This window comes from Anolis sagrei, chromosome 13 (assembly GCF_037176765.1).
Source record: "Anolis sagrei isolate rAnoSag1 chromosome 13, rAnoSag1.mat, whole genome shotgun sequence".
In the NCBI taxonomy this organism is placed as follows: Eukaryota; Metazoa; Chordata; class Lepidosauria; order Squamata; family Dactyloidae; genus Anolis; species Anolis sagrei.
In genome coordinates this window covers 5,259,852-5,271,031 of record NC_090033.1, presented here as the reverse complement: position 1 = coordinate 5,271,031, position 11,180 = coordinate 5,259,852, and the positions used below count along the sequence as shown (strand labels likewise).

At 45.5% G+C, this 11,180-nt stretch overlaps 1 protein-coding gene across 1 annotated transcript; it reads right to left on the bottom strand.

The window, feature by feature from the left end:
• Positions 1-71: 71 nt before the first annotated feature.
• Positions 72-7,758, bottom strand: TAS1R3 (taste 1 receptor member 3). Its single transcript, XM_067472905.1, has 5 exons — positions 7,416-7,758; positions 5,626-6,399; positions 3,754-3,957; positions 1,511-1,631; positions 72-1,022 (listed from the first exon to the last, which is right to left on the bottom strand). The coding sequence occupies exons 1-5, from the start codon at positions 7,680-7,682 to the stop codon at positions 91-93; spliced, it is 2,298 nt and encodes a 765-aa protein (XP_067329006.1). The 5' UTR covers positions 7,683-7,758; the 3' UTR covers positions 72-90.
• Positions 7,759-11,180: the final 3,422 nt, after the last annotated feature.

Below are 11,180 nucleotides of genomic sequence, written 5' to 3'. Positions count from 1 at the left end.
TCCAATAATCCTTGTCATGTCCTTATGGGCATTAGGAAGTTTGAGAACCACTATCTTGGTGGTTAAATTGTCCTTCCGTCTTCAAAGGCGCTAATTCTGGGCATCTTTCGCTTGGATTCTGTCTTGGGTGTAATCGTGAAAATAGTCCTGCGTGTTCCATTCCGGCTTAAACCAAAGGATGTAGCATTTTGGGAGATAATAAGCTGTGAGCATCCCATAAGTACACAGCAATATGGCGCCGATCTGGACCGCTGGCTGGTCTACTTGCTTCACAGTGGCATACGTTGGGATGAAGATGATCAAGGCGATGAAGTACGTGAGCATGGCGAAGGCGATGGCCCGGGCAATGTTGTACTTCTTGGGAGGCGACTGCACCATGAAAGTGCAAATGAAAGAGATGAACGCCAAGATGCCGTTGAGCCCGTGAATGCTGGTAAAGGTGAGCCAGGACTGGACGTAGCATTGAAGGAGGACTTCCGTGGGCAAGAGCTTGTAGTTCTTGACCAGGAGAGATGGGGTGGCGTAGAGGTACACTACGCAGAGTAAGGTCTCAGCTAAGACGCACCCGGTCACAAGGACCCAGGGGTGTCTCTGGATGATCGTACGGAGGACGTTCGGTCGGCTGTCGGCAAAGTCTACAGCCAACATGATCTGGAGAGCTTTGACCAAGATGGTGGAGAAGCAAAGGTTGAGGCACAGGGCAAAAAAGGATTGCTGGACGCGGCAAATGGTTAGGCTGGGTTTGCCAATGAAGAGGACGCCACTGATGCACATGGTCGCCAGGCCGAGGAGGGCCAAGAGGCACAGGCCACCGCCAGATGCTTGCACCGCTGGAGTTTGGAGGTTCTTCAGGAACAACACACCTGAAAGGCAGGTGAGAACAAAGGCCACAAGCAACAGGCCCAGCAAGCAGACGGCCAGTGGCTCAGACCAGAAGATGTATTTCTCACAGCGGTCAAAACATTGAGTGCTTCGCTTGGGAGACCACTGGTGCTCGGGGCATGGGGTGCAAGTGGAGTCATCTGGAAGAAAGGAGCAGAAAGAGTACATTCTGTCAACAAATTGTGGTATTGTCCTGATCTGCAGCCAGAGGTAATTTTCAACGGTAAGCAAACAGTATTTTGGCGCCCCCACCCCCAACCAATCAGTCGACCACAATCTTTTGACCCACCGCCTTGCTGTTGCCGGAGTCAGGGGGAGAGCTCTGTGAGAGCGAAGCTGTTTATCTGCATGAGAAAGAAGCCCAGCGTGGAAGCAAAGAAGGAAGTGTAAAGAAATTTATTTGTGTTATGGGAACCTTGTTATTGTAAATAGTGCAAACGTATCATTTTGCTAGAAAGAATAGCCTCCTATGGACGAGATAACATTGGTCTTTGGTGTTGGGTCACTCTGCTGCTAATAAGTTACTCTGCTGTGCATTTACGAGGAGGGTCTCTTGTTAATAAGCCCACTCGCCCAACAGTACTCACAAAATCCAACCCCTGTTCTTGCTCCCAGATCCCCTTCTTACCTGAGGAACAGTGGAAAGTCCCACTCTCGCAGTCGATGCAGTCATAGCAGCAGAGGTGGAAGCCCTTCATCCGACGGATCTGCCCAAGCGAACATGTGGTCTGGCATTCCGACGTGGGCGCCTAGAAAGAATGGGGAGCGAAATCATTGATTTGCTTCTTGCTTCCCTTTATAGCCCACCTTTCCTCCGGTGAGTTCAAGTCTTGTTTCCTAGTCTTAACAGCAAACAAGAGACAAAGTGTACTTGAGTGGCTTTTTGAATTACGGCCACCAGGGGAGCTGTTGCTTCACCATCCACTTGTGACACTAATGGAGTACTTCCTCATTCTTTTGCATGCTGCTGGAGAGTTTTATGGTGTTGTAAATTAGTTAAATTAGCTTCCCCGCATAAGCGGTGCCTAAATTTCTTACTTGACAGATACAACTGTCTTTCAGGTTGCAAAGCTAGACAAATGGTTGGGAGCTTATTATTATTATTATGAACTTTATTTGTACCCCGCTAGCATCTCCCGAAGGACTCGATGCGGCTTACAAAGGTCAAGGCCTCAAACACAACATAACAATACAAAACCTAAAGCAAATTAAAAACAATTAAAGAAATATAAACAACAAGCAATAAACGATACACTAAGACCCAATAAAACTGGGCCGGGCCAGAGTGAAGGGTACAGAATTAAAAGTGCTGATGTGACAGGTGGTATGTAAAGGATTATAGGGCAAGTGCAGTGTGCAGTGTGCGGCAATCTTAATTCTAATAAAGTGCTTCTGGGACTTGGTATTGGAGATTTCCTATTCTGGAAAGGCACATCGAAACAGCCAGGTCTTCAAGTTCTTTCTGAAGACTGCCAATGTAGGGGCCTGTCTAAGATCTTTGGGGAGGGTGTTCCAGAGTCGGAGAGCCACCACAGAAAAGGCCTTGTCTTGTGTCCCCACCAAACGCGCTTGCGACACGGGCGGAATCACGAGCAGGGCCTCTCCGGATGAAAGAAGTGCACGCGTGGGTTCATAGACAGAGATGCGGTCACGCAGGTAGGCAGGTCCCAAACCGTTTAGGGCTTTGTAGGTAAGCACCTGCACCTTAAATTGGGCTCGGAATATAAACGGCAGCCAGTGGAGCTCCTTGAGAGAGGGTTGACCTCTCTCTGTAAGGAGCACCAGTTAACATCCTGGCCGCTGCCCGTTGAACCAGTTGAAATTTCCGAGCCGTTTTCAAGGGCAGCCCCACGTAGAGCGCATTACAATAGTCCAATTAGAGGTGACCAAGGCATGGACCACCCCGGCCAGATCAGCCTTCGCGAGGTACGGTCACAGTTGGCGCACGAGTCTCAATTGTGCAAAAGCCCTCCCAGACACCGCCGATGCCTAAGCCTTAAGCGTAAGCAATGAATCCAAGAGGACTCCCAAACTGCGGACCTGTGGCTTCAGGGGGAGTGTAACCCCGTCCAGCACAGGTTGCCACCCTATACCCCGGTCAGGTTTATGATCGACGAGGAGGACCTCTGTATTGTCAGGATTGATCTTCAGCTTGTTCCTCCTCATCCAGATAGACACAGCGGCCAGGCACTCGTCCAGTACCCAAGAGGCCTCCTTGGAATTGGGTGGAAATGAGTTATAGAGTTGTGTGTCATCTGCATAGAGGTGGCACCTAGCTCCAAAACTCCGGATGACCTCTCCCAGCGGTTTCATGTAGATGCTAAAAAGCATGGGAGATAAAATAGAGCCTTGCGGGACCCCACAGGTCAAAGGCCAGGGGTCCGAGCAGGCGTCTCCCAGCTTCACCATCTGGGATCGACCCTCCAGGAAGGATCGGAGCCACGACAAAACCATGCCCCCGAGACCCATCCCAGAGAGTCGTCCCAGAAGGATACCATGATCGATGGTATCGAAAGCCGCTGAGATGTCCAAGAGAACCAACAAGGTCACACTCCCCCTGTCTAGCTCTCTACGGAGGTCATCCACCAAAGTGACCAAGGCTGTCTTGGTACCGTGACCAGGCCTGAAACCAGACTGTGACTGATCTAGGTAGTTGATGTCATCTAAAAAGCCCTGGAGCTGAAAGGGAGAAAGGGAGGTTGGAGATTGGTCTGAAATTGTTCAGCACCGTGGAGTCAAGGGAAACCTTTTTAAGGAGTGGACGCACCACCGCTTACTCCGACCCGACTCATGACCTTTTGGTCAGTAGTGATTTTAATGCAGCTGACTGCCAACCAGCTGTGCCACAACCCGGTCCACTTTAACTCTTACCTTTTGATCCACAGTATGGAAGTGGACCATGGATTTGTTGATGGTCAGATTTCCATGGAAGCTTCCAATGCTGACGATCTTAACATGGTTATGGGGCCAGGTCCACCACAGGACTTCGTAGCCCATGTTGATGCTGTGATGCTCATCAAAGTGGAAGGACTCGTTGTGGATGCTGAAATTGAGGTCGTTCAGCTCCTCCAGCAGCTGCACAAATGAGAAACACCATGAACTGGGAATCCCAGAGAAGAATCTCCCCCGTTCTCCACCTTTCTCGTTTCATAAACAGGGGAGATCAACCGAATGCCACGACCCTTTAATACAGTTCCTCATGTTGTTGTGACCCCTACAAATGATCAGCCACTGCCAGAAACAACAAAGTGTTTCATCTATGCTGATGATCGTGCCATCACCACTCAAGCAGAGAGCTTTGAAATGGTTGAACAAAAGCTCTCCGAAGCTCTAGTTCAGTGCTTCCCAACCTTCTTAATGCCGCGACCCTTTAATACAGTTCCTCATGTCGTTATGACCCTTACAAATGATCAGCCCCTGCCAAAAGCAATAAAGAGTTTCATCTATGCTGACGATCGTGCCATCACCACTCAAGCAGGGAGCTTTGAAATGGTTGAACAGAAGCTCTCCAAAGCTCTAGGTCAGTGTTTCCCATCCTTCCTAATGCCGCGACCCCTTAATACAGTTCCTCATGTTGTTGTGACCCCTACAAATGACTAGCCACTGCCAGAAGCAACAAAATGTTTCATCTATGCTGACGATCGTGCCATCATCACTCAAGCAGGGAGCTTTGAAATGGTTGAACAGAAGCTCTCCAAAGCTCTAGGTCAGTATTTCAATTCCTTCCTAATGCCGCAACCCCTTAATACAGTTCCTCCTGTGGTGGTGACCCCCAACCATAACATTATTTTCGTTGCGACTTCACAACTTTAGTTTTGCTACTGATATGAATCGTAATGTAAATATCTGATACTCAGGATGTATTTTCATTCACTGGGCCAAATGTGGCACAAATACCCTATATGCCCAAATTTGAATACTGGTGGGGTTGGCGGGGGGATTGATTTGGTCATTTGGGAGTTGTAGCTGCTGGGATTTATAGTTCACCTACAATCAAAGAGCATATTGAACCTCACCAATGATAGAATTGGACCAAACTTGGCACACAGAACTCCCATGACCAAGAGGAAATACTGGAAGGGTTTGGTGGGCATTGACCTTGAGTTTGGGAGTTGTAGTTCACCTACATCCAGAGAGAACTGTGGAGTCAACTAATGATGAGTTTGGATCAAACTTGGCACAAATATTCAATATGTCCAAATGTTACCAATGGTGGAGTTAGGAGGAAATAGACCTTGACATTTGGGAGTTGTAGTTGGTGGGATTTATAGTTCACCTACAATCAAAGAGCATTCTGGATTCCACCAACAATGGAATTGAACCAAAATTGTCACACAGAACTCCCATGACCAACAGAAAACACTAGAAGGGTCTGGTGGGCATTGACCTTGAGTTTGGGAATTGTAGTTCACCTATATCCAGAGGGCACTGAACTCAAACAATGATGGATCTGGACTAAACATGGCACAAATATTCAATATGTCAAAATGTGAACACTGGTGGACTTTGGGGGAAATAGACCCTGACATTTGGGAGTTTTAGTTGCTGGGATTTGTAGTTCACCTACAATCAAAGAGCATTCTGAACTCCACCTACGATAGAATTGGGCCAAACTTCCCACATAAAACCCCCATGACCAACAGAAAATACTGTGTTTTCTGATGGTCCTTGGCGACCCCTCTGACACCCCCTCATGACCCTACAAGGATGAGAAATGCAACATGAAGGCACTTCCTGACATACCTGCCAAGGTTTTACTCTGTGTTTCTGGCATTGCCCGTTTTGGCACTGCAATGCCTTATGAAGGGCCTGAGCCACTCCGTACACCGCAGTGTACACAGCGAAGGTCTGACGATGTCCGAGGACGGCGGTGACTTGATTGTGGGAAACGTTGTTGCATTGCAGGCACTGTGGTCCCAGGACAGAGCCCAGTTGGCTGGCTTGCTCCCTGGACTCCCGGCAGAAGCTCTCCTGTTGGGTCAGCTCCAAGAGATCAGAGGTATACTCCTTAAAGGCATCAATGTCCCTCGCCTTGATGACAAAGCCAATGACCGTCCCAATGTTCTGGACATTTTTTAAGCAGAGGACCACGTCGGACATCACCCAAGCTTCGGTGGCGAGCCACACTTTCTGACCTAACCCCAATTTGAACCACATTTTGAAGAATTCCCGGACTGGTCGGTCTTTGGAAAAGAGGATGATGACGTTGACTTTGGTCTCATTGATGGAGTGGATGACCTGGGACATCTTCTCTTGGATGTTGGCATTGGACATATCAGCTGGGATGAGTCCCTCGTAGGCAATGCAAATGCTTTTGCTGATCATCATGGAGGACAACAGGCTCAGGCCTTCGCGGCCGTAGTCATCATCGCTGGCGATGACCGCAATCCAGTTCCAATTAAAAGCAAGCAGGAGCTGGGAGAGAGCTTCTATTTGGATTTTATCACTAGGCACGGTGCGGAAGAAAGAGGGGTAGAGTTCATTGTTCAGCTTCTCTGATGTGGCTCCATAGGTCACCTTGGGACAAAGAAGGTCATTTATTTTAGACGGTATAGTTTTCAAATTGTAATTTTAACATAAGAGTATAATACACATACTAAATGCACAAAGCAGCAGAGCCTGGAGACCATTGTTTGCAATATATGATCTATTTCTCTCTCCTCTTCCCCTCCGTAAACAGTGTGTTTTCTTTTCATTTTCGGCTCTGCTTCTTCTTCCAGGCGGGAATGGTTTGAAAAGGGAAAGGAGCGGGAGAGAAGCCTTTGCAATATATGATCTGTTTCTGTTTCCTCTTCCCCTCCCTAAACAGTGTGTTTTCTTTTCAGCTTCGGCTCTGCTTCTCCTTCCAGGCGGGAATGTTTTGAAAAGGGAAAGGAGCGGGAGAGAAGCCTTTGCAATATATGATCTGTTTCTGTTTCCTCTTCCCCTCCCTAAACAGTGTGTTTTCTTTTCTGCTTCGGCTCTGCTTCTCCTTCCAGGCGGGAATGTTTTGAAAAGGAAAAGGAGCGGGAGAGAAGCCTCTGCAATATATGATCTATTTCTCTCTCCTCTTCCCCTCCCTAAAGAGTGTGTTTTCTTTTCTGATTCTATTCTTCTCCTCCTCCCAGGCTGGAATGTTTTGAAAAGTGAAAGGAGGGGGAGAGAAGCCCTTGCAATGTATGATCTATTTCTCTCTCTTCTTCCTCTCCCTAAACAGTGTGTTTTCTTTTCAGCTTCTGCTCTGCTTCTCCTCCCAGCCTGGATGTTTTGAAACGGAAAGGAGGGAGGATGTTTTGAAATGGGAAAGGAGGGGCAGAGAAGCCCTTGTAATATATGATATAGTTCTCTCTCCTCTTCCCCTCCCTAAACAGTGTGTTTTCTTTTCTGATTCTGCTCTGCTTCTCCTCCCAGGCTGGAATGTCTTTGCAAATCCTATATACATATAAATAACGTGAGATTTCCATGTACCTGGATATCTGTATCTATATGGGACCTTTTCTACCTTCACATTCCGCATCCAGGCAAATCATTACAAGGAAATCCTCTTCTTTTACCTGAGGGATCAGGAAGAAGCTAAACAGCTTTGCTGTGACCATGCAGAGCTCTGAGTTGTGGGGGCCAATGACGGCCAGCACTCTGGTCCAGTAGTCGGTGTAGTCGCAGGAGATGCCGATGCTGCTGGTGTCCATTTCAGAGAGGAAGAGCAGACTGGGCTGGAGGACCACTACAGGTTCCATGCAACTGTCGTAGAGGTCATAGCCCAACGTGATGCCCGGCAGCAGCGTGGTGGAGTTGTTGATCTCCTCCACAGCAAACTTCATGCCCAGTGCCCAGATGAGCCCAGCGGCGTAAAGCCTGTGGATGAAGCAGCCCAAAGGAGGAGAGGTTAAGGTAGTGTTTCTCAACCTTCCTAATGCGCGACCCCTTAATACAGTTCCTCATGTTCTGGTGACCCCCAACCATAACATTATTTTTGTTGCTAATTCATAACTGTAATTTTGCTACTGTTACGAATCGCAATGTTAATATCTGATATGCAGGATGGATTTTTATTCACTGGACATTTGGTACAAATACATATATATAGAGAGAGATGTCTAGGTAGATATGAATATAGATATTTAGGGCTTGCAAAGAGTGCAGGAGGGAAATGCATACACACAGATAGAGAGAGCGATGTCTAGATCTATTAATATAGATATATAGGGCTTGCAAATATTGCAGGAGGATGCACACACACACACACACACACAGAGATGTCTAGATAGATATGAATATAGATATATAGGGAAATGCACACACACACATATATAGACATGTCTAGATAGATATTAATATAGATATATAGAGAAATGTGTGCACACACATATATAGACATGTCTAGATAGATATGAATATAGATATATAGGGCTTGCAAATATTACAGAGGAAAAATGCACACACAAATATAGATAGAAATGTCTAGATAGATATAAATATAGATATATAGGGCTTGCAAATATTACAGAGGAAAATGCATGCACAAATGTATATAGACATGTCTAGATAAATATATAGGGTCTGCAAATATTGCAGGGGAAATTCACACATACACACACACACAGATGTCTAGATAGATATAAACATAGATATATAGGGCTTGCAAATATTGCAGGGGAAATGCACACACAAAGATAGATAGATAGATAGATAGATAGATAGATAGATTAGATAGATAAGAATATAGATATATAGGGCTTGAATATATTGCAAGGGGAAATGCAATATAGATAGATAGATAGTTAGATAAGATTAGATAGATATGAATATAGATATATAGGGCTTGCAAATATTGCAGGGGGAAATGCACACACAAATATAGATAGATAGATATGAATATAGATATATAGGACTTGCAAATATTGCAGGGGAAATGCACACACACACGTCTAGATAGTTATAAACATAGATATATAGGGCTTGGAAATATTGCATAGGGGAAATGCACACACAAATATAGACAGATAGATAGATAGATAGATAGATAGATAGATAGATAGATTAGATAGATATGAATATAGATATATAGGGCTTGCAAATATTGCAGGGGGAAATTCACACACACACATATAGTGAGAGCGATGTCTAGATAGATATCAACATAGATATATAGGGCTTGCAAATATTGCAGGAGGGAAATGCATACACACATATAGAGATGTCTAGATATAAATATAGATATATAGGGCTTGCAAATATTGCAGGGGAAATTCACACACACACATATAGCGAGAGCGATGTCTAGATAGATATCAACATAGATATATAGGGCTTGCAAATATTGCAGGAGGGAAATGCATACACACATATAGAGATGTCTAGATATAAATATAGATATATAGGGCTTGCAAATATTGCAGGGGAAATTCACACACACACATATAGCGAGAGCGATGTCTAGATAGATATAAACATAGATATATAGGGCTTGCAAATATTGCAGGAGGGAAATGCATACACACATATAGAGAGATGTCTAGATATAAATATGGATATATAGGGCGTTCAAATATAGAGAGGATTTGCAAATGTTTCAGGGGAAAATGCATATGTGAAATTAGCATACATAATTATAGATCTATAGCTATAACTATAGATCTATATAGAGTGTGGGAAGGCTAAATAAACTAATTTATGAGGCCATAAAGAAGACTCCAGCAAAAGCATTCCAGCGGGGAAGCATGCGGGGAATGCGGAAGTGCTTCATCAGCGTCGCAGATGGACGAGGAAAGATAACTATAGCTCTATTATAGATCTATATCTATAACTATACCTATAGATCTGTATATCTTTCTCTGTGTGCCTTGTATCAATCCTTACCTGTCACAGCTGTAGATATCAGGCAGGGTCCGATCCGACACGTTGGTGGTGAGGACCGTGAAAGGGAACAAGCCACCCAGGATGTAATCTCCGGGTTTCCTAAACTGGGAAGACATGCAGCGCAAGTCCTGGGCTGAGGCTCGGTCCCAACTGATCCCGATCAAAAAGAGCAGGAGCATTTCTCCCTCTTGGCTTGAGACCACTCTTTCAGCAAACTGCACAATTCCAAAAACGGGGGACGAAGGGATGATGATGGGAAGCACTTAGATATTTTGATGGACGATGGGAGAGGAGAGAAAACAGCCGAGGGGGAATTTGTTTAGCAAAGTGTATATGGCGTGTATGCGTGACCCTGCGTCTAGGAGTGGGAAGGAACTGACATGGCCACCCATCCTAACCAAATGGTCTCCAAGGCTCACTGCAATGGCCTCCTTTGCAAATCATTGGGCCGGATCTCCATTTCCTCTCTTGCTTATTCAAAACAAGAAGTCCCCAAGCATGAAACGTGTGCAAATGTCCTGCATTGAAACAAATTGGAAGACCCCCCCCCCCCCCCGGATTCAGTTGGACCTCCCAAGGAGCAGAGTTAGAAATACTTGGGTTTATTTACAGCTTTTATATTCCGCCCTTCTTCTCACCCTGCAGGGGACTCAGGGTGGATTACAGTGTACACATATATGGCAAACATTCAATGCCAATTTGACATACAACGTATACAGACATACACAGAGGCTATTTAACTTTTTCTGGCCTCCAGGGGAGCTGTTGCTTTCCTCGTCCATCTGCGACGCTGATGAAGCACTTCCGCATTCCCCGCATGCTTCCCCGCTGGAATGCTATTGTGGAGTCTTCTTTATGGCCTCATAAATTAGTTAATTTAGCCTCCCCACACTTTAAGGTGGTACCTAATTTTCCTGCTTGACAGATGCAACTGTCTTTCGGGTTGCAAAGGTCGACAACAGGCTACACAACTTCTAGAATGAGGAATTTAGGCGAATCTTTATATTTCTGAATGAGGATTTACCGTATATACCCGAAGATAAGCCGGGTTTTTCAGTCTTATAATGGGGTCAAGGTTGGGCATCATTTCCATATGTTTGTTGGTTACATGTATATCTTTGTTAGATGTACCAGGGTTGAATGAAAAGTAATGCCTCCACCTGCTTTTCAAATAAAAATAAATAAAATCTTGGCACCCTGAATGGCCTTTATACCAATCTTTCCATATCCAGGCGACCTTTAAATGTGCTGGACGACATTCCCCATAAACTCCAACCCAAAAGGAGATAACAAGACGAGGATTAGTGGGATGTGTCGCTAACCTGCTCTCATTTAAACTGCATTACTGGCCTCTGTGGCAAGTATGTAGCCTTTATCACACTTCTTTAAAGTGGCTGGTTGATTGACAGCACCTGGGCAATGACTGTGACTGTCATGATGCAATACCTAAGGGGACGTGG

What these genes read in the sequence shown, in the direction of transcription:
- TAS1R3 (XM_067472905.1), bottom strand. Translation starts at nt 7,682, where the DNA reads ATGAAGTTTGCTGTGGAGGAGATCAACAACTCCACCACGCTGCTGCCG. An exon ending in GCTTCTTCCTGATCCCTCAG is followed by an intron (nt 6,400 to 7,415) that starts GTAAAAGAAGAG and finishes CTTTGTCCCAAG; the next exon opens with GTGACCTATGGAGCCACATC. An exon ending in TCCATACTGTGGATCAAAAG is followed by an intron (nt 1,632 to 3,753) that starts GTAAGAGTTAAA and finishes CATTCTTTCTAG; the next exon opens with GCGCCCACGTCGGAATGCCA.